The sequence below is a fragment of the Phoenix dactylifera genome, chromosome 16 (genome assembly GCF_009389715.1).
Source record: "Phoenix dactylifera cultivar Barhee BC4 chromosome 16, palm_55x_up_171113_PBpolish2nd_filt_p, whole genome shotgun sequence".
NCBI lineage: Eukaryota > Viridiplantae > Streptophyta > Magnoliopsida > Arecales > Arecaceae > Phoenix > Phoenix dactylifera.
Genome location: NC_052407.1, coordinates 8,629,117 through 8,650,929, shown reverse-complemented (window position 1 = coordinate 8,650,929; position 21,813 = coordinate 8,629,117). Strand labels below are relative to the sequence as shown.

General features: G+C 37.8%; 1 protein-coding gene and 1 pseudogene across 1 annotated transcript; one reads left to right on the top strand and one right to left on the bottom strand.

Moving 5' to 3' along the window:
* Window positions 1-1,660: 1,660 nt before the first annotated feature.
* Window positions 1,661-6,966, bottom strand: LOC103700853 (annotated as a pseudogene).
* Window positions 6,967-15,153: 8,187 nt separating this feature from the next.
* Window positions 15,154-16,104, top strand: LOC103700923. The gene has a single exon (XM_008782821.1). It carries the CDS (start codon window positions 15,154-15,156, stop codon window positions 16,102-16,104), a length of 951 nt encoding a protein of 316 aa, XP_008781043.1.
* Window positions 16,105-21,813: the final 5,709 nt, after the last annotated feature.

Sequence of the window (21,813 nt, the reverse complement as noted above, 5' to 3'; positions counted from 1 at the left end):
ACTCGAACTCAATCCATTAGCTAATTAGATCGTGGCTGCAGTCAAGTATAACTTAGACCCAACTCAAAATGTTCAAGTTTGGATCGAATTTGCAACTTAAAGCAAATATCCGGCTATTCTTCTATAAATAAAATATAATAATTAATAATTGAATATAAATTTATTATAAAAATATAAATGAAATTAAAAAGAGATGGCTTAAACTTTAATTTTTATTTTAAAGTTTTTAATTTCATCTAAGTAATTTATCACTTTTAAGTTTACAAACTATACTTTTTAAAGAAATTTAAATTAATATACTTGATTCATTATACACAAGAATTCAAAAAAAATCAACTATAAATATGTCAATATAATAAAGTGAAAAATAGATGAGAGGAGATGTAGTTTTCGAGATGAAAGAGAGAAGGAGAAGGAGGTTTAGGTGGATATGAATATTTCAACGAAATTGAGAAAAAGATACTTAGAGCAAAAAAGGAGGAGGTTTATATGATTTAGGTTTGTAGGCTAGGCTAGATAAGATTCTGGTCAAATCAGATGAATTTTTTGTTGATCCAAATTAGACATGGATAATATACGAGCTGGGTTAGATTTGGGACCCGAAAAAATACAAAATTCCGACCTAAATGAATTTAGATCATGTTCAAGATTTGAAATTGACCTATCTATGGGTCTTTTAATACGGATTAGGTTGGGTCTAATCAAGTCGAGATTGAGCTAGGTCACAAATCGACCTCACCTATTTGTAGCTCTCTTCGCACCCTATCCCATGAGGGTAACACCAGTGGAATAGTATTCTCAACCTCCTGGTAGGAGGAGCTGGTACTATTCCAACTAGAGTTCAATGATTCTCTTTAAATAGATTTTGGAGGGAAGTCTATACCCAGAATGTCTGCTATAATAAAAATCCTAAAATAAATAGGAAGAAATTTATTTTATGAAAAATGCTAGAAGTCATAGTTGTTAGAAGTTATTGATGGAAAAGGGAAAGGAAAAGTGAGAGAAGAAGAAAGTCAAGACACGAAGCAAGAGGAAGAAGAAGATAGTGGAGATATCTTAATTCAGACATCTGAAGAACATCTTCAATTGTTCATCAATGGAAGAAAGAAAACATATAAGAATTAAAAGAAAAATAAAAGAAGAAAGAAGAAGAACTAATGAAAGGCAAAACTGAAGACAAGCCAAATGGCTCAAAACCACAGTTTTCTACTGAAAATTTGGAACGACCGCTTCAAAAGCAACTTTTTGATCCCGTAGTTGAATTTTTCTTGCTATACTTATTTAGATTTTTCGTAAAGGTAGCTATGAAAAGTAGTTTTTGATTTGAGCCTTCCTTTTCAGATTTTTTGGGACTCTAGGCCATTAGATGTCTTGATGTCAGTTGGAGTCTTTCCCCATTACATAGCTTTTATTAAATTGCTTTCTGAAAGATTTAGAGATTAGTATTAAACAAATTTTATTTACTTCTTTTCTTTCTTTGTGCTTTTCATTAATTCAGTGAAGTCTTAGGTGCTGTAAGGTTATCTGAATCGATTAACATCCAGTCATCTCACAACTAATCAACCTACGTAATTGAGTCTTCAAGTGTAGCCTTACTATATATGAACTGGCAACTCATTTCTTGCATGGCTAGTAGAGCTTCCATGGTCAAGAACATTCAGAAAACACAATATAGTTCCATTTTGGACTGATAATGAGCGAGTCAAGGTAACAATGATGTATAATGCATAGATATTTTCTTATCCCTTACATGAATAGATGTATCAAAAAATTTGTTGCAAGAAGATTCAAGAGGAGCTGCACACTCTCTGCATGCTTCTTTCCATGCCTCGGTTGGAAGTATGGATGAAAATAGTCCACATATGAGCAGTGCCAAGCAGTTACATTGTGCCTGTGCTCGGAAAGCCATTTGCACCAATACCTCTCAGGAAAAAGGAACAGATGATAAGTGATCAACTCCATCATGTCACAAAGGAGCACTGGACCCACAGATGATTGGGCAAATTGCAGTCTTAAAATCTTCATAGAATTTTTGCTCCGAAAACCTCTGAGCATGCTTTCTTGCCGCTGCTGCGATTGCAAGCCTCTCAGTCTGGCATTTTTAAGATCTTGAGGATAGCATCTGCGTACTCTTCTGTCTGAAGCTAGAAAGCCTGTTTGATGTCCATCTTCTTCCAGAACAATATCCATTTTTGGCCAAGCTGAATTATGGGCTGACATGAAAATAGGGTCATCAGGCATCGCAAAGAATTTAGTGTTTCTATGAAATGGTCAAATGGTTGTCTCAAATGACTACATCGTCGCACACTCACCAATTGGAACAGCACCGGCAGCCATGTACTCCACTACACTTATGCCAAAATGTTCATCTATCAAAGCATGAAGCCCTGCTACAGCACCTCCCAGAAGCTGTACCAACTCCCTGTTTAAGCATACAGGCATAAGAACCGGAAATATTACAAGTGATAGGACTTGTTTCTTTCAGCAACCCAATGTTCCAGAGAACCTATAACAGTTTTTTCAAAAAAGAATTGTGGTGGAAATATTACCACCTGATTTGAACCCAAGAACAGTTTTATCATTAATATTTATCTTTTTTAAAAGATGTAGAAGAAGGGAAAGTTGTATGTGCCCTTTTCATATATATCAATGGTGAAAATTAATGGAACATAAAGACGTGCTGATATTGACCTTCCTAACCCAAGAACAGTTTTATCATTAATATTTATCTTTTTTAAAAGATGTAGAAGAAGGGAAAGTTGTATGTGCCCTTTTCATATATATCAATGGTGAAAATTAATGGAACATAAAGACGTGCTGATATTGACCTTCCTAAAAGACAATACTAACTTCTCTGATGAATCATTTCTTCGAGAATTGGTGTGATCAAACATCTGTATAGTGTAATCTTATTAAACGTGTGGCATATAGGGGAGGGGGGGTCAAAAGAGGTGGGCAGCCAGCGATATGAATAACTCATTTTGGGATAATCGGTCAAAGGCTTTGTTATCAAAAAGGTAATGGTAGTCGGTTCCATGCAATTCGAGGATCTGAGCGCATTGGCTATTTCCGACGCTTCACTCGCCATTTCAACACCATTTGTGGGTAATTTTTTCATGTCTTTACCGGACAATCTTATAGCGGTGGACATATAATTAATAGGTTCCCTCGTTTATAAAAGGGTACGATGATCGAATAGCATGCTTTGCTTGTCAAACCCAAACAACAACACAAGAGAGCACATCCTGGTACAAAATACATTTCAAGAATTCAAGACAGAAAGAAAGAAAAGGAGGAGAAAATGTTGGAAGCAACAATACAGAACATCTCAAGTATTCCTTCAAAAAATTTGCAAGGAAATGGGAGGAGAAGATTTATCACAGCCTAATAAAGACAAGGGTAAGCCCACACCAACAGCATGATCAACCAAAAAACTTCTTCCTGTCAATTGTATGCTTAATAACACCACTAAAACAAATGAATTGATAAAAGTTGTCCGAAAAAATAATGTGAAATTCAAATAATATAACCAGATAAAACAATTACCATTCTGATTTGCAAATCATTCATTACAAATTTTTTGCTTTAGTGAAGGGATTTCCACACGATATTGATTTACGAAACATGGACTGAGTTATTAAAAAGGATATGAGCAGCTTGAAATAACAACAAAGATAGACCTAAATACAAATTCATGGCGAATGAGGACTAGTAAACCTGCCCAAATAGTTGGGATCAATCTGGATAGTTATGATTATGATAATTAATTTGAGCAGGTTCAAATCTTTGATTGATTGTGGGCAAACGTATGAATAAAAACTGAAAAATAAATAAATAAAAACATATCATCAACACACTACCAAGAATACTTTAAATTTCAAAACCCAAGTAGATTCAAGAGGACTCTCCTATTTCCTTTCAACCTCATCACGGTGAAAGACGATATCATGCCTGCACAAGCAATAGAAAACAGAACCATCCAACGAAAATCACTAAACTGAAATGCAGCAACTTCTCCCAAAAATTAACATGTCCATCCTTGAGCTAAACATTGAACTTCTAAAGATCTGAAAAATATTCACAACTTTTTCCTTCTGTTCAGTTGTGATACCATTCTAGTTTTTCCTAAAGTTGACAAGTTTATCTGCCCCTTCCAAGATACAACAAATCACTCTCGCTCATCAAGTCATGTCACAGTACATGAAAATTTTGGATGCTTTCATCATTTAAGCACAGAAAATACATTTCCTGTCATCTGTTAATTCCACATCCTAGAAAGTAAGGAAATTCTCCAAACATTCCCATCAATAGAAGCTTTGGACTTTCCAAGTTCCTTTCAGGTTTCCAGTTCAAAATCCCATGTTGTTTCTCTCTGAGTCTCTGACAATGAGGAAACCATAATCGACATATTAAGAAAAGCTAGTCAGACTCCCATCTCCAACATCTCTTGTTTTCACCAGAAATGACAGTGATCTGAAGTGGATAGGGTTTCGCAAGGCACCTAGCTTCTAATCTGTAAAAATGAGTAGTGTTTATCCCAAGGATCAGGCACCATACCATCCTATCAACTCTCTACTCATAAAAATCATGAATAAAAGCCTCTCTTGCCAACATGATGAAGAGTTTGCAACAAGTGTTCTACATGAGAAAAGAAGCAAACTAGAAACCCATGTAACCATACTGATGTTAAGTACTGTAATTATATCTTGCTTTCTTGATGGAGAACTGTCTAATAAAAGAATCCAAGCACACTTCTGTAAAGAGCAAATACAGAAAATAGAATATTTTATTTTATTTGGGAATTAAAGAATTTTATTTTTATGTGGAGTCTAGGACTAGAATTTTATGAGGAATCCAGTATTTTATTTTAAGCATACTCTTATTAGGGTTTTGAGTTGTCTATATAAACTCATTGCTATGTTAATTAAGAATACAGCTTACATTATTGAGATTTCAAAATATAGAATATTGAGTTGCCCTCTCCCTTTGTCTCCTTCTCCTCCTTCTTTTGCCTCCTCTTCTTCTTCTCTTCTCTCCTCCTTCTTCTTTCCTGTGTCAATTTGGTATCAAAGCTTGTTCTATCCTGCATCACATGATGTAAAATGTTGAGACACGTATCTAGGCAACCCTACCTAAGTAGGCTGTCTAGGCAGCAATGTGGCCATCTTTGAGAACATTGCATGAGAGTTTCCTTCCTATTGTCCTACAAAACTAGGGCTCATAATAGACAAAAACTGATCTCATTAGAATACCATGCATTTAGTTAGAGGAGTCTTCTGTCAGACTTGTCAAAGCTCTCTTCTGCTTAAATCATTACAAACTCAGCAGGCTTCAATTATGATTTATGCAAGAACTCTCCATATGTTACCTATTGTTATCAATTTCTGGGATGACTGATTCCCCTTCCTTGCACTTAAATCCACTGTAGTTCTCATATTTGTTTGATGCACTAAAATAGTTATTATGCTCATAGTCTTGCTTTTGCAACTTGGCTCCTTAGATTTAATAGAAATGATAGGTAGTGCTTTCAAATGCAAAGCACATATTTGTCACATGTGTACTAATAAAGTTGCAGACAAACTGTTAAGATGTTCCGGGAGTTAGAAAAAAGTCCAACAGTACATAACTTCAAGATCAAAATAACTAATTTCAGCAGCAAGTCAATATATTTCGCATTTGTAAGGCATACCTTTTGGCAATCAGAACATCATTATTGTACATTGAACTATGTTGGCGAACATGAGAAACCATGTCTGAGCTTATAGTTGGATAATGAGTATAGCAAATAACTTTGCACCCAAATACCCGAGCAAGTGGGTAAGTAAAAGCATAACTACTTGTGTCAAAATAATAATGTGGTGTAAATTTAAATAGAGCCTCTCATGAAAGATAAGCCGAACCAAGACTCTATCCAATCATAGTGAAGTGTGGATAGGTCCATTGACCAATCCACTTCCTTCTAGACAAGTGAACAAACTAGGAATGACAGTAAGCATAAGAACCATTCAGATGCTTGAAACAAACCAAGAACTACAAACTCAACAAGCATGTGTGTTGTCTCTTCATCAAAGTTCCAATCTTGAAGTTTTCCCTAGAGCAGTACAATGGTGGTATGAATACATATTCTTTGCTTGCATCAAAAAATTGCAACACTCATCGCCATGTTCATCAAGTAGAATGCAGGTAATCCAGACTAGCTGAAATAGATGCAGCCATTGAAAGTAGTATAATCAAACTAAAACAAGTAATTTGTTCTTCCCAACTTGGCCATATTAAAAACTCTCTAAAACCTTTAATCTATGAAGACTCGAATATCAGACCCAACTTTCAAAATACCACACCTGAATGTATAACTTCTTGATCTAAAGCAAATTGCGAAAACTTATAGACTGACTATCGAAGAAAACACAAATCCCATCAAAATTAAGTCACTAGAAATCAAAACGAAAGCGAACAAGATTCAATTTTTAAGCCAAAGAAGCGATCTTTGGACAGGTACCAGAGGTGGGCGAAGGAGCTTGACACCGAAGCGATCGAGGGCCCGGGCGGCGAGGCATCGTCGCCAGTGTACACGGCGCAGTCGAGATCGGGATTGACCTCGTGGACGGCCCGCACGGCGCACCAGAGCACCCGCTCCCCGCCGCCGCCGTCGTTGGTGTAAGGATGGAATAACCCCACCGCCCTTCGCCTCCGCCGCCGCCCCGAGACCACCGCCGAGGAGAGGGATGCGAGTTTTAGTGCAAGCAGAGTCGAGGACAAGGTTAACAACACGACCCAGATCACCATCGCTCCTCACCTCTTCCCTCGTTCTCGTCTCGACGGCGACGCAGCATAAACAGCAACGATATGTGGGTAATGCTAAGCGGCGCCCGTAGCAAGACGGGACGAGAGGCGACCCGCGTGTCTTCCATCGCGGACCAGAGGAACTTCTCGTGCAATTGGCCGGCACTCCGTAGCACCAGTAGCTACCGGACCCAACTCGATAACCCGCAATGCTTTACCCATTTAACTTATAAGTTGAATTGAGTTATCCGTTTAATAAAATAATCAGATCTAGATATAGATTTTTAGTGGGAGAACATTCAGCCCAGAAGGCGAACATGCTGGGCTTCATCTTCGCGCATCTGGTGACATCTTTCAAAGCATTTTTACACGTAGTGCAAATGGGTTAGATCAGGTCGGGTCATAAGTGAACCCGCCCTAATCCATTTTTTTTGTTCGAATTCTAATTTTGGACCCAAATCCAATCCAATAGAAGATCGGCTAAGATCTATCCCTACAATTTTTGACCCATAGGGTTATTTGAATCGGATCGGGTTCATGTATAATTTGGATCCAACCCAAAAAAATTAGGTTTAATTCGGGTTCAAGTCAAGTTCGATTCGGATCAACCCATCTATAGCTTCAGAACTTATTTGCGCCTTGCGGGCCTAAATAATTTTACATATTTGAGTCGGATCGGGTCGGGGCGAGTCACAAGATTGAAAACTCAAAATTATCGGGTCGGATCGAGACTAAATTCAATAAATCCAGATCCGATTCGAAAAATGGAATGAGTCCAATTTTAGGACCCAACCCGGCCCATGAATCATTCAAAATGGATCTGGTTAGATCTAAGCAGGTCAGGTCGGGTCTTGGGTCAACCCGACCCATTTGCAGCCTTTATGTAAACTAAAGTTAATAAATAGCTTATATTTTAATTAATAAATTTTTGACCCAGCACATATCCAATTACCGATCAGGCTTTTAGTTAATTAGTTCTACAGTAGGCAGCAAGGGTCTGAATGTGAGATAATGGGGAGGAGAAATTGAGAAAACCGCTATTTCATTCTTCTAGAATTTGAAGTTGGGATTAACAAGCCTTCTGCTTGTTAATTGTTATGATCTAAATTGTTTTTAGACAAATTTTCAAATGTGACTTTTTTTATTATGAACAAAAGTGGGTTTGTTTAAAAAAAAAAATCCATGTCATGATTGATTTTGCAAGAAAAGGTAGTTTTTTTTTTTTGTTTTGTTTTTTTGCAGTGCATCCATATTTAGCTTCTCCGAGACTATATTACCCCACCACATATCTGACAAGATATTTCTTTAATATGATGGCCAAAATATTTACAGTGCTAAAAATCGAGGTCAGCTTGATGATATATGGAAGGCCATGAGGGGAAGGAGAGGCGGCAGCAGTTTGAAGTTGAGATAGGCCTTAAGAGAAGGACGACATCTTAGATTTCAGTAAAAAAACAAGGGAGGTGAGGTTAGAAATTAGGCGAGTTTGGTGGGAGGGTCACGGGAAGGATGAAGATGCTTGGGAAGGCACCAAAATGGTGGAAAACGGGGCCAAGGAGGTAGCTATCATTATTATGGTCGGAAGGAAAGCTAATCTAAGCAAAAGGGGAAGGAGGGGGAGGAGGTGTACGAGGGGCGCTTGTGCGCCCACACGGACAGACACTGCACGCGCGCCCACACGGACAAACAGCGCGTGTGCCCACATGTGTATATGTATATATGTATGTATATATGTATGTGTATATGTGTGTATATATATATGCGTATATGTATATGTGTATATGTATATGTATATGTATATATGCATATGTATATATGTGTATATATGGATATGTATATGTGTATATACATATGTGCATATATCTAATGTATATGTGTGTATATATATATGTATATATATATATATATGTGTGTGTGTGGGTGTATATATATATGTATATGTATATATGTGTGTGCGCGCACTTTTTTAAGGAGGTTTGATTTCTTTGGTAACACTAAAACTTATGCGAACCCATATGTCTAGTGGAATCTAAAAGTTGCTTTTACTATATTGAAAATCATGCTTAGCTTGGAAGTTAGCACATTCTTAGTATGTGCTGAGCACTTCTCATGAGCTTTCATTTTTATGATGGCAGCAATGATGATGTGGTGGTGTAGCAGAGACTGTAGTGGCAATGGCAGTGTAGCGGAGGTGGTGACAATGGCGATAGCAATGGTTGTGGTGGCAGCTACGGCAGTTGCATTAGTGATAGTGAAGACAATAGCTTTGGCAACGATAGTAGTGATAGAAATGACAACAGCAATAGTAGTAGCAATAATAGTGGTGGTGGAGATGCTGGCAACAGATGGTAGTGGTGAAGATGAAGGCAACAATATAGGTGTTGCTAGTGATGATGGTAAAATAATGAGTTTCTTTTTGTTGAAAGTAGTAAAAAATAAGAGTTTTTTACTTTTATTTTTCTATAAAGAAGAGAAATAACTTTCAAAAATAAAATAAAAATCTTAGCACCAATCATATTTTTTATCCTAGTTTTTGTGATTTTATTTTTAACATAAAAAATAATAAAAGAATGCTAAATAGATCCCTAGTCTCTTTTGGAAAGAGGCCCATCTTGCAGTTTGCAGACAAAGGGAGAAAATACTCTGCTAGTCTTGACACTCTTTCATGCCCTATTGTTTTTTTTTTGGGGGTAAAACATCCTCTATTGAACTTTGGTAGAGCTCGAACCAATGTAAAAGAAGAGTGAATACTTGCTTAATCTGCCATGTATTCTTGTCTTGTGCAAGCTGCGAATGCAATGAGAGTTTAACAAATAAAGGAACAGGGTTTCATTTAATAATCTTAATGATAGGGGTTAGGCCTCACCCCACTCTCTCTCTCTCTCTCTCTCTCTCTCTAACACACAGACACACACACAAACACACACAAGAAAAAAAGAAAACAAAAAAGGAAATTAAAAAGGATGATAGACTCTAGGACAGTTAAGATTATTGTTCAACCCATATAGCCAGTGGTTTAATTAAGTTTCTTACCAAAATCAAGATTCTGGTCTAAATTGTGAATGTTCTGAATAAATTTGTCACCTTTTCAGATTACTCATATGACAAATATATGTTTCTAACCACTTTGCTTAAAAAGGACTGATAATTAGGTTTTCAAAATGCTAATATGATCAACTTGAAATAATCATATCACCTGATAAAACAGATCTGAAGTCAAAGGCATTCAAAGGAAACAAAATTTCTTTCTTTCTTTTTTTAGCACGGTAGATATCCAAATTCTTAGGATTTAAAAAGTTATCACCTATTGGTTAACAATGAAGTCAGCATATATGACCTGTTAATGGATGATCCACCAAATCTTTTGGTTATAAAACAGTCAAAGTTAATGGAAAAACAATAAATCATTTAAGTATGTTAAAATTGAGTGACATATATATTTGGCTGGAACCATACACCTACTATAAACAATAGAAAACAAAAAATTCAGCATATGAAAATTGAATTTTCTGAAGTTATAAATTAACCAAAACCTGGTAGCTAGCCTTCGCCATAGTTCATTCTCTTACTTGAAGGAGGAACTTTTGGATAGAATTGAAAATTTTCTGGAACTCCTGTCTGCCTGCTCTTCTGATTGAGTAATTTGGAACCATAAATGATCTAAAAACTGATCATTGTCCACTTGTCTTGCAGCAGTAAATCCACAAAATCTCATGCACTGTCTGAGTAAAAGCCCTCTATAAGCCTTCCTTCTGGTTCACGGCACCAACTTTGTGTTCATTGGCCTATGAAAAGGACCAAGAGAAAAAAAAAAAGCTAAGAAAAAGTACGAACAATGTAAATTAGAGGAGATAAATTCTCAAATGTAGATTTTACTCATATTTATTTCTTTCTTTTTTGGAATTGATGATGCACCTGTATTTAATCAAGTCTGTCAAGATAAAAGATGTAAACCAAGTGTTTAGCCTTTGAAGACTAGCCTTGACAAATGAAATAGGAGCTTGATAACAGGAAAAGATTGGAAAATTTGTCCAATTTGAAATCCTTTACATCCAAGGCATACAAAACGAAGGTAACAGAATTGTTCAGGTGATGACATTTATACTTCCACTTCAAAAGTGATTGATCCATTACTTGCTTGCTAACAATCAGGCAATGGTAAAAGTAGTATGTAAGTGCTCCTTTCGGGCCACCATGTTTATCGGAAGGCGAACAGTACGGCTGATTGGATGGCCTTTTTTACGGTATATTATCTTGGAGGGTTCCATTTGGAGAACTAAACGGACGTTCTTTACTCTCTTCACCAGCTTCTTCTTTTTGATTTTGTTGGCTGTGCTCATGCTCGTGTTGTGTGAGGCGCCGTTGTATCAAAAAAAATAAAGTCTGCAAGCAGGAAAGTAAATAATGCATGGCGAGACAGTTCATTGCAACTTGACCTCTAGAATGAACTTCAACTGTACGAGTCTCTTACTTATGATAATTTTAGGGATGAAACCATTCCCTTCTAACTTTCTTGCAATAATTCACTCTCTTTTTTCATTAGTTTTTGTTTTTTCCCAAAATACTATTCCATGGACAGTGTTGTCATGGAAATCATTTGTTATGTCGAATGATTCTATTATAATAACATGCGCAAGGATCTTAAATTCTCGATAATCATAAAATTCAGAAAACAGATTTTTATGTAATGTTCTTTGTTTAGAGCAGTTACGATCAATTTCCCCCGTCCTCTAGTTTGTTTTCTTCAAGTGCTAGGGTGAACATTTGAAGGTATGCCCATGGCTAAGATCTTTACCTTAGCAGGAACAACAAGCATGGACTCTTCCATTAAAAGTTGTGAAGATCATAGTGCATCAATTTTGTGAGGAGATGCACCCCAAAAATGCTTATCGTTTTTGTGATGTCATTGTCATCTCTTTAATCATTCTTTTAGAGTCTATAGATCCTGTGGACTATTTTTTTCGCTTATATGGATAGTGCTTTCTTTCTTTCTCTCTCTCTTTTTTTTTTGTTAGCTTGGAAACTTTCTTCGGTAAGACTCTCCAGAACTGCAACGGGGAGCAATTTTAATAGATCCCCTTGAAGCTTACGTATCCGTTTCTGTTTCTGGCCTACTGTGATGACAATCTTCAGGGGTAGAAACTGTGCCCTTATGCGATTCGTACAGCAGAATATATCTTACAAGTATTGGTGATTTGTCTCTATTCTATAAACAGTTTGAGAGAATCTTTTTGTCCCCTCCAATCCATTAATACACTATATGTTGGATCTGTAATATGTTCTGATAAATGTTAAGGAGGTGTAAGCCGGGCCACCCATATCTACGTGACATCACTTTGTTCTGATATCAGGTAAAGGCATTTCAAACAAAAAAAAAAGAGAGAAGAAAAGAAAATCTCAGCTAAAAGTATGGACAATTAAAGCTTGGTGGCTTAAATTTAGTTTGAAGCCACAGTGAAGGCCTGAAAGGTAGATCACTGAACTTCAGAAAATTAAAAGACTTGAGAAATTTGGAACATTGTCAAAATACTGCCTCGCCTGCTTAAATTATAACAACTAGATCCCAGAAGCTTAACTTGATAAAATGGACTTGATCCAGAGGATTCTTCCAAACTTGCTTGTGCATGATAGGTTCCATAATATGAGACGTCGAATCCTAAGCTTCTTTTATGAGCATGCTATACTCTGTGTTTGAAATTTTGGAAAAATTCAATCATGCTAGGCACCATGGATTAGATTAAAAAGCAAAAAAAAAAAAAAAAGAATTTCTCCAAAGTTCACGAGAAAAAAATGAAAAATTGATGTGCATTAAGAATATGTTAAAGATGTATTTTTGACATATCATCATACTAGTGTAAACTTATGGAACTTTTTTTTTTTCCATTAAGAGTTGATGAAGAATACATGATCCATGAAAATTGTCAAAGTTGAGCAGTTTTGAGGATTAATTTGCCCAGTTATCCAACTAATAAAAGATAACTGATGGATAAGCTTATTGAACAATTTTGTGGTGACTGCAACCACCAATGCTGGGCCCAAGCGCAAACGAGAAAGGTGCATGGTTGATGCTATGTGACACCCAATTGAGGAGAATATTTCAAAAAAAATATAGAATGAATTCGAAGATTTTGTGGAGACTAATGTGACTATAGTCTATTATAATTTCTAGCTTCTTGTTCTACTTCTTGTTCTTTGTTTCTCTGGGTTGCATGGGAAGGCAGAGTGGAAGGACAATCATGAGAAAGACAGTGCCGGTGCCAGTCTTGCTAAATTAGACATGGCCATAAGGAGCCAAACTTTAGAAACCTTAAGATACCAATTTCCATACCAAACGATGTGACCTCTTACCAAAGGCTCTCCACATTGCTTTCTTAACACCATAGCTTCCAATTATCAGGAGGAGACAAAAAAGAAAAAAGAAAGAGTGGTGTATGAGCTGAATTCATACCATGGCCATAATTGTATTCTCCTATAAGAAGTAGCCCATATGAGAGCTTTGCTACACTGAATTCTTCTTCAGATCTTCAGTGAACCGAGATATCATCTTATGTGGACCAATAAGCATCTCGAGATCAATCGTTGATGAGTGATGAGAGCCAAAAACCTTTTTTGTTTTTTTTGTTGGATAAAACAGTTGTATGTTTAATAATACACTGTTCTTGTCAGTGCTCTGAGAATGAAAATGGGCCCCATCAGTCAACTTTGCTTGCAATGTAAACAATAATAATGATAGATTCATGGATTATTATTCCAAAGGTAGTCATCCTTGTCACCCTAACCTAGTTGGTGGATCTGGCTGAAGAAAACCCAATTGTAAGAAATCCTTTTCCTCACAGTACAAAATAATAATTTCACAAAATTATTCCTGTCCTTTAGGGTTTAACGATTAAAATTATTTATTAAAATTTTTAAAAATATTTATCTATTAATTTTTTTAAAAAATTATTTAATAGATATCCGATGATTGAGGAATTATAAAGCTGACCCTAATAGTTGGAATAAAGCGGGATGGTAGTGGTTATGGTAACATGAGAAATTCTTGGAATAAAATAATATGAACTACATTATAAAAATAAAAATAATACAAAGGTTATATTATTCATAAATATCATAAGTTAATGTTGGAAAAACATATTTCAACATGGAATCTCATACGATAGAAGATGATTTAATGAGGACAGAGAATTCAGTCAATAAAATTTATACAAGGGCCTTATATTTCCAAAATTCAGAGCAAGTTCTACCTCAAATTAGGTGCCCCAACCCCACGATGTCTCCATCATTTCTACCCTCCTATCCCTTTTCCTATAATTCAATTCCAGTTTGGCATGTCTCGCTCTACGGCAACATGTGGAATAATAATTTTGGTCTTAAGAGACTACTTGCATATTGGAACCAATTATCTATCAACAAATAGATCTTTATGATAAGCCAGTGCTACCTTACCATCAAAGTTGACAAAATCATATGACATGAACAATAGGTTGTTGATATCGGTTGCAGTATTACGACGACATACCTAACGTAACCCAACTGCAAATTTTCTTACCCATCAAAAGCTTTCGTGCATGCGACGCATCAGCAACTGGTGGAAATGCTCCATACACCACCTTTGACCTATTCATCTTATTCATGCTTCTCTGATATTTTGAAAACATAATTTCAATATGGCTGAAGAAAATTAACCAGGAATGGGAGTTGAGAACTTTTTCGATAACTATGGTCTTAAACTTGAAGTAATTTAAAGCCAACAGGTTTTTTTTGGTAAGTAAAGCCAACAACCACCCTCAATTTATTAGTAGGTATAACTAACCTTGAAACATATCCACTTGAGATATAATGCACCGCTAGGGGGCCAAACCCATTTATTTGGTTAAATTTCCTGCCATGTAACCTTCTGCAGCTATGGCTGATGTCCTGTTTCACAGCTTCAATGTTCAACCATTAGAAGGGACTTCACTTTGGGTCCACTGCCAATCACAGGGTAGTTAAAATAATAATAATAGCAATAACAACAGTAGTACCAATCTCATAGGTTGCAGATCAAGGACAACCACCAGTGTCTCATCACCATAGGTTGCTTTGGGACAAGCAAATATATTGGAGGGAGGTCAAACAAGTGAGGGTGTGTTCTAAAACATTTGGTGGTAAAGACCATGCCTAATTCACCCAGCTATGGAGCTGTTAGTTTAGTAGGTGGTCCTTCATTCTTCTAAAACACCAACCCTGGACCTAAGGTGGTGGTCCAACCTTTGTCCAAAATTAAAGAACCAAAAGAGTGGGGAAAGATCAAAGCCTTTCGTCCCATTCTTATACCACCCCACTTCCATTCCCCTCGCCATTTCCAAAGACAATCCCACCACCATGGGCATGGCCACACATATCATAAGAAGATCCATTCATGCCTTCTTCCAGAGCTACCACTCCTTCGCCTCCATCGCCACCCTTTTCGTCTTCCCGGTCTCGGCTTCCCTTCTTCTCTCCCAAGCACTCGTCACCTCTTCCTCTGTCATCCTGCCGAGCATCTCTTCTCGCCTCGAATCATTGTTCCAAGCTGCGGGCTTTCCTGCAACCCAATTCTTTTCTCTTGTCCGACTCAAGATCTCTCAAACTATCTTCTCCTTCACCCTCACACTCCCCTTCACCGTCACCTTCCTACTCCTAGCCAAAGCATCCATCATTGAAGTCATTCGTGAATTCCCCAGCCGCAGTCATGCTCCTCCTCCATTCTCTTCTTTCCTCCACCTCTATCGCTCGCTCCTACCGACTCATCTCTTCAACTCTCTTGTCATCCTCTCAGCCAATGCCACCATATTTTCCCTCTTATTCCTTGTCTTCAATGCTGTGGATGTCATTGGCTTCTCCTCGAGCAATTCCCTCCTCTTCCTCTCTGCAGCTGCTGCTGTTCTCTATTCGGTGATCGTCGCCAATGCAACAGTAATCTGCAACCTGGCAATTATAGTGTCGGCAATGGAGAATAGCAGCGGCTGCCTCCCAGTCCTCAAGGCATGCATGCTCATCAGAGGCAGGGTCATGACTGCATTAACCCTGGCCTTGCCTCCCAATCTGGGGATGGCTGCTATCGAAGCTTTGTTTCACTACAGGGTTGTGAGGCCATACCATCTGTCAAAATTCAGCCTGTCGGTTATCTGGGAGGCCTTCTCAATCACTTACATGCATTCCCTCGTCATCATTCTTGAGATCATCATGAGCTGCGCATTCTTCAGGAGCTGCAAGTTGGAGTGCCACACAAATCTGGAGAATAAAAGTTATTACAAAACAGAATTGGAACCAGAAGAGAAAGGTGCTCCACAAGTCTGAGAATTCATCCCCTGTCTCTCAGTTTATTTATGATCCTGCTTCCAAATTGTTCATGAACTTCAGAGGCCACATCCGAGCTACAACAGAATCTCATATTCATCACATTGAACACTAATCTACAGACACTGCTCTGCTGTAGCAAAATAGTCTCGCAATCCAGGAGAAGAGTACAGCATTTTTTTTATAGCAAGCTTTATATGGTGTCACAGATCGCAGAAGCAATGTGAACAAGAAAACCTGTTTTTCTCATCATCCCATTTTCCTTGTAAACCTTTTTCCTGTTGCCTGATTATGAAAGCATACTGAATAACATTCTACGTATGCGCAGCAAAGTAAAAGCTGAAAATTTTGCTAATCTGCACCAAATGGTGGCGTGCTGCAAAACAAAAGGGGCACCTCTTAGAGAAATCTCTGCAAACACCCATAGCATGAGTTCTACTACAATAGAACTCTGTTGTAGGAGAAACTGATGCAACAGTAATAGCTGCAGACATAACTGAAAGCGTGAATAATGCCAAAGAAATTGGGAGCAAATTTTTCATGTTCAGCCTTGAAGCCTGACAAACTTGATGCCAAAGCTACCTGGCATGGATCTAGCTTGGAATGCCAACCAAAAATTTCTATGAATTCATATCCTTTTATGACAGAAAGCAACAGATGATGCAATAATTTCTTGGGGTACATTAGGAAACAAGGCGTAAAACAGAGCTAACTGCTAATTTCAAGATTGAACATAGCAAACCATCTGTCAGTCTTGACCACAACTTCTGAGCTAGATAACTCGACGTATGACTGAAGTAATTACCTCTAAAGAGAACAATTCTTTTCAGAATCTCAGGACAGTATGGCGATCAAATCACCAACCAAATTGATTGCTTTCAGGCAGAATAGAACACTGACTTGAAAGCAACGCCATGATCTTCACTCCTAATGCAATGAAAACATACAAACCTCAGCCAAAATATTTGATCAAAGTGTTCCTTTTCAGATTGCAGGCCTGACAAGGATGGTACTTTTAATTCATCTACAATGTCACCCTGACCTGAGTTGAAGATCAGGTTACTCAAATTGACAGATCTATGTACAATTCTGGATGGAATCTGATCAGTCTTCACCACCTAATGCTTCATACCAATCACTTGGTAGTTGATATTGAGACCTGAATTCCCTTTTGGATAGCAGCAAATGTGGAGAAGGATTTCGGGCCCTGTGCATCTTTGGCTCCAGAGGAAGAGACGTGGAATGGATGGAGTTGGGTGAGCCCAAACTGCTATCTGGAGAAGATGCAACCATCCTAGTAGACAACATGGCTTGGCTTGTCTGGAAAGCATTCCTGGCCGGATGTCTCTGGAGCCAGGTTACTGCAGTCACTCTTAGTAGCACTGGAAGTTATTTTTGCAAGGGGTTCTACAGGGATGTCAATGGGCATCCTCCCTCTCTTGTTAGCCCTTCTACGGTTGTCAGTCCTCAAAACCATCCATTCGCTGCTACTGACAAAGCTACTATCGTTTTCTTGCCCCAGTGGTACCTCTTGTCTTCCAATGGGCTGCAGGATTTTAGACTTCTTCCTTGCCCCTGCAGCTGCTTTTGAAACCTCTTCTGCATTCAGTCTTGCCAATATCCATGGACTGATTTTCACAGTTGCAGCATTCCTTTTCCTTGTTGACTCTTCTGTTGCCATCCTCATTCTGGCAAGACTTGTGGACATGCCAATTTCTAGAGGAACAACATCAAAATTGTTAAGTCCCTATTACAGAACCACTGGAAAGAGGCAGCAACAAGTCAAGCACAAGTTCATATAAGCAAAATTTTTGATTGCAAGGCAGGTATTATACATAATGGGAATAGAAAGTTTAAAAAAGAAATAACAAATTTCAGATCCTACAACATGCTGACCTGCAGTGTGGCTCATTCACGTTTTTGAAACATTGGTTTTATATACCATCAATTCATTGACTCAACAAAGTTGTTGTGCTTAAAAAACTTGCCTAGCTCACTTTTCCTATGCATAACTTGTAATAACCCAGGGCTCATGGGCCAGCCCGGAGTGGCCAGGGCCAGCCCGAACATGGCTAGCCCAGCTCGTGGGCTTGTGGGCCAGCCCAACACCTCACATACGCTGCATGTGAGGGAAGTGGGGAGGAAGACTCCAGCTTGGAGTCTTCTTCCTTCTTGATCTTGATCGCAATCAAGCTAGAAAACCAGGAATTTCAAGGCAATTTGAAGACCGGATCTCGCCTATTTAAGATCTCATCCTCCTCCTTTGAGATCCATCAAAGATTAGGAGAAAAATCATTATAATTTCGAGCTCTTTTCCGTATTTCTTTGCCTTGGATCCTCGTCGGAGAAGCTGTTGGATCGCCTCGCTGGACCAAGGTCAGAGTTCTTCGCCTTTGTCTCTTTCTTTCTCGAACTTCTAGCCGTTGTTCATGGTCTTTTGGGCTAGCAAATTGCCGAAAATTCGACCGAAACTGGGGTGCCCTATTTTAGTCTCCTCCATGATTAGCGCCGCCACGGGCCGCCGAATAAGCCGAGCTTCGATTCAGTTTGGTCACCTATGTCCGTGCAGGTATTGGCCGAGATGATCAGAGAGAAATCATCCACTATCTTGGACGAGATTAGGAGGATTTCTTTTTCAATTTTTTCAATTTTTTCTCTCTTTTTCTTGCTTTTGCCGGCCACCACCGCCAGCAAGGATCATCATTGTAGGGTTGCCGTCACCGCTGGGAGGAGGGGCTACAGTGGTTGCCATCCATGGAGTTCTCCTGGAGCGGTTGAGAGGGAGGGGGAGAGGAATGTGTCTCCCCTATTTCAGGAAGAAGAGAAGAGGAGAAGAAGAGAGTTTTCTCTCTCTTCTCTCTAGTTTCTCTCTTCCTTCTTTTTTCTCTCTTAGTGTCTCTCTCTAGTTTACCCGAGTAGGTGGTAACAGGGACTCGGAGAACCTGGTGATAGACCTCTAGTGGACGCCGATAGACGGTCTAGGTTACTAGTCCACCGTTTGACTCTTTTTCTTAATATTCGAGTTTGATTTTGTAAAATAAGAGTCATTTGCTCAAGAAGGTTCTAATCGGGGTACTCTGCACCCTAGCTGGTAAACCCTGAAGCGGATCAGTGATCATTATGTTAATCAGTCTTCAGTAGAGGTAAAAATTTCTGTACTTGAATCACCATATATATATATATGTGTGTGTTTATTAGTTTGTATCGCTGGTTTGCATCGTAAGATTTGTATCGGTTTGGCATGTGACGATATACTGTTATATAATTTTCAATACAAATATATTTATGTGGTTATTATACATATCAGATATTGAGAACATGATTATATGAACAAAAATACTTTAAAGTTGAGAGAAATTTATTGTATATGTGATAATTGATTTGACAAGAGTATCAGGTAAATCAGACAGATAAGATATAGTTTAGACTTTAGACTAACCTCGTCATAGCGCTCATAGGTTGACACATGGAAAACCTCCACAAGCTTATGCATGAAAATTTCCACGGGCTGTAATGTGGGCCGGAGAGCCCCTATGGGCTATAATGTGGACCGGAGAGCCCCATGAGCTATAACATAGGTTGGATAGCCACCACAGACTATAATGTGATATAGTATCAGTCTTGGACTGAGTCATAATTTTGGTTTATCCCAAGCTAGAAGTTAATTAATGAGAAACTTGAAAATCAAGTTAATGAAAAACGAATGACATGACATAAGAAACTGTTGTTAAACAACCGATTACCTTTGAAATATATATATATATATATATATATATATATATATATATATATATATATATATATATATGTTTCTTTGAAAAGATGATAATGAGAACTTTTGTGCATGTTATTTATGAGCTTTTCGAATATTGATACGATATTCATTTATCTGGTATTGTTAAGCAATTATTTTTTTATGGGGAACAGTGGTGAGGAATATGGGGATCTTCCCTCCTCTCTTTCCATCCTTCTCAAATACCTGCCAGGTGTGCATGAGATTAATTAATACATAACTAGAATTACTTCCTTCCTTTTTCCTTTTTCAACATTAAAGTCACCAAAAGGCCCTTCAATCTCTCTCTCTCTCTCTCTCTCTCTCTCTCTCTCTCTCTCACACACACACACACACACACACACACACACACACACACACACACACACACAGAGGCTTTTTGTTGGCTTTTTAACTTATTTAAAATCTATTTAACTTATTTAAATTTTGTTTAACCTAATCAATTTAACTCCAGCCACTTAATCTGTCTAATCTGTTCAAATTCATTTAATTTATTAAAAATCTTTTTAATCTATTTAATAAATGAGTTATATGAAGCAAATCGAATTACGTAGGTCAGATTTATATTTAAACTTTTAATCTATTTAATAAATAAATTAAATTTAGATAAATAAATTTTTAGCCCAACCTACATCAAACCCTACACACAATCATAATCTTATGGAAAGTCGATTAGGCGCATGCCTTTAATTATCAAGGCATGGTGTATAGCATAAAGTTTTAAACACCCACTAAGAGGGTGTATTACATCTTCTCACTTGTGCACTATTTTGATGATACATGTGAATAAGGATAATGCTCTAGATGCGAGAAGTTGTGAGGATGTATGTTTAGTCTCACATTTGTTATGAAATAGTATTTTTGATTGAATTTGTAGTATTTATGATTGAATTTAAATAAAATGTATATTTAGATTTAGATATTTATATAGACTTAAGAAATTCAATTAATACCTTTGATTTTTTTTTTTTTTAAGGTGAAGTCATGGACCATTAGACTGAGGCACTTATAAAATCCTGTGAAATGCTGACAACTTGGCCTAGTAGCTCATCACTCCACCACCTCGTGTATCGCATGCAAATTACACTAATTCTCCGGTGCGGAATAGCAAGAAGTTTTTAATCTGCGAAAGAAGCTAACGATCCACGGCCTTGTGCTGTGCACTGCGGGTGCGAGCAACGTAAACCATGACCAATTCTTGGGGCTCCGTGAATCTTGCAAGTCAGGAGGTAAATAGATTTTCTGGGAGCCTTCTTCTCCTCTCCAGTTCACACTTCTACTACTCAAGCTAGATTTACGCAAATACACTCCCTGGAAAGGTTTCTCGGCCCTTGGCTTTGCATTGGTTATCCGAAACCAAGACAGGGTTGGGCTGGGTGGACTTCCACAGTCTTCTGCCCTTGTAGATAGGGAAAGGAGCTAGCTGTTCTTTTGGCCATTTCTAGTCATTGATTGAGCCTGCTCAAAACAATGACTATGATTCTTTATAAAAAATTTAGACAATCCCAGCTAAAGTTCTAAACATAACCCAAGAACTAAACTTGCTTCGTTCTTAATATGGCCAAGGACCCTCCATGAGTTTGACTGATAGGTGTAATACCAATCGCCAACAAGTAGAATGAGTGCCGACTTTGTTAATACTTAATAGATAGTGGTAGTAGATACATTCTTATATTAGAACACATTGAGGACAGTGTGCCTTGTTATTGTATAACATTAGAATGACCTTATCATTATGAAGTAGGTATTATAGTAGCTGTTGATGCATAGTTATTGTCTGGTTTTTAATCACTATGGCATCATTTCTTTCACGAGCACACGATAATGCTGGTTGTCATCAATTTTTTTAAAGTGTTAAACAATCCCAGCAAAAGTTTTAAAAAGAATCCAAAGAATTATGACTTGCCTCATTCTTA

What these genes read in the sequence shown, in the direction of transcription:
- LOC103700923 (XM_008782821.1), top strand. Translation starts at nt 15,154, where the DNA reads ATGGCCACACATATCATAAGAAGATCCATTCATGCCTTCTTCCAGAGC.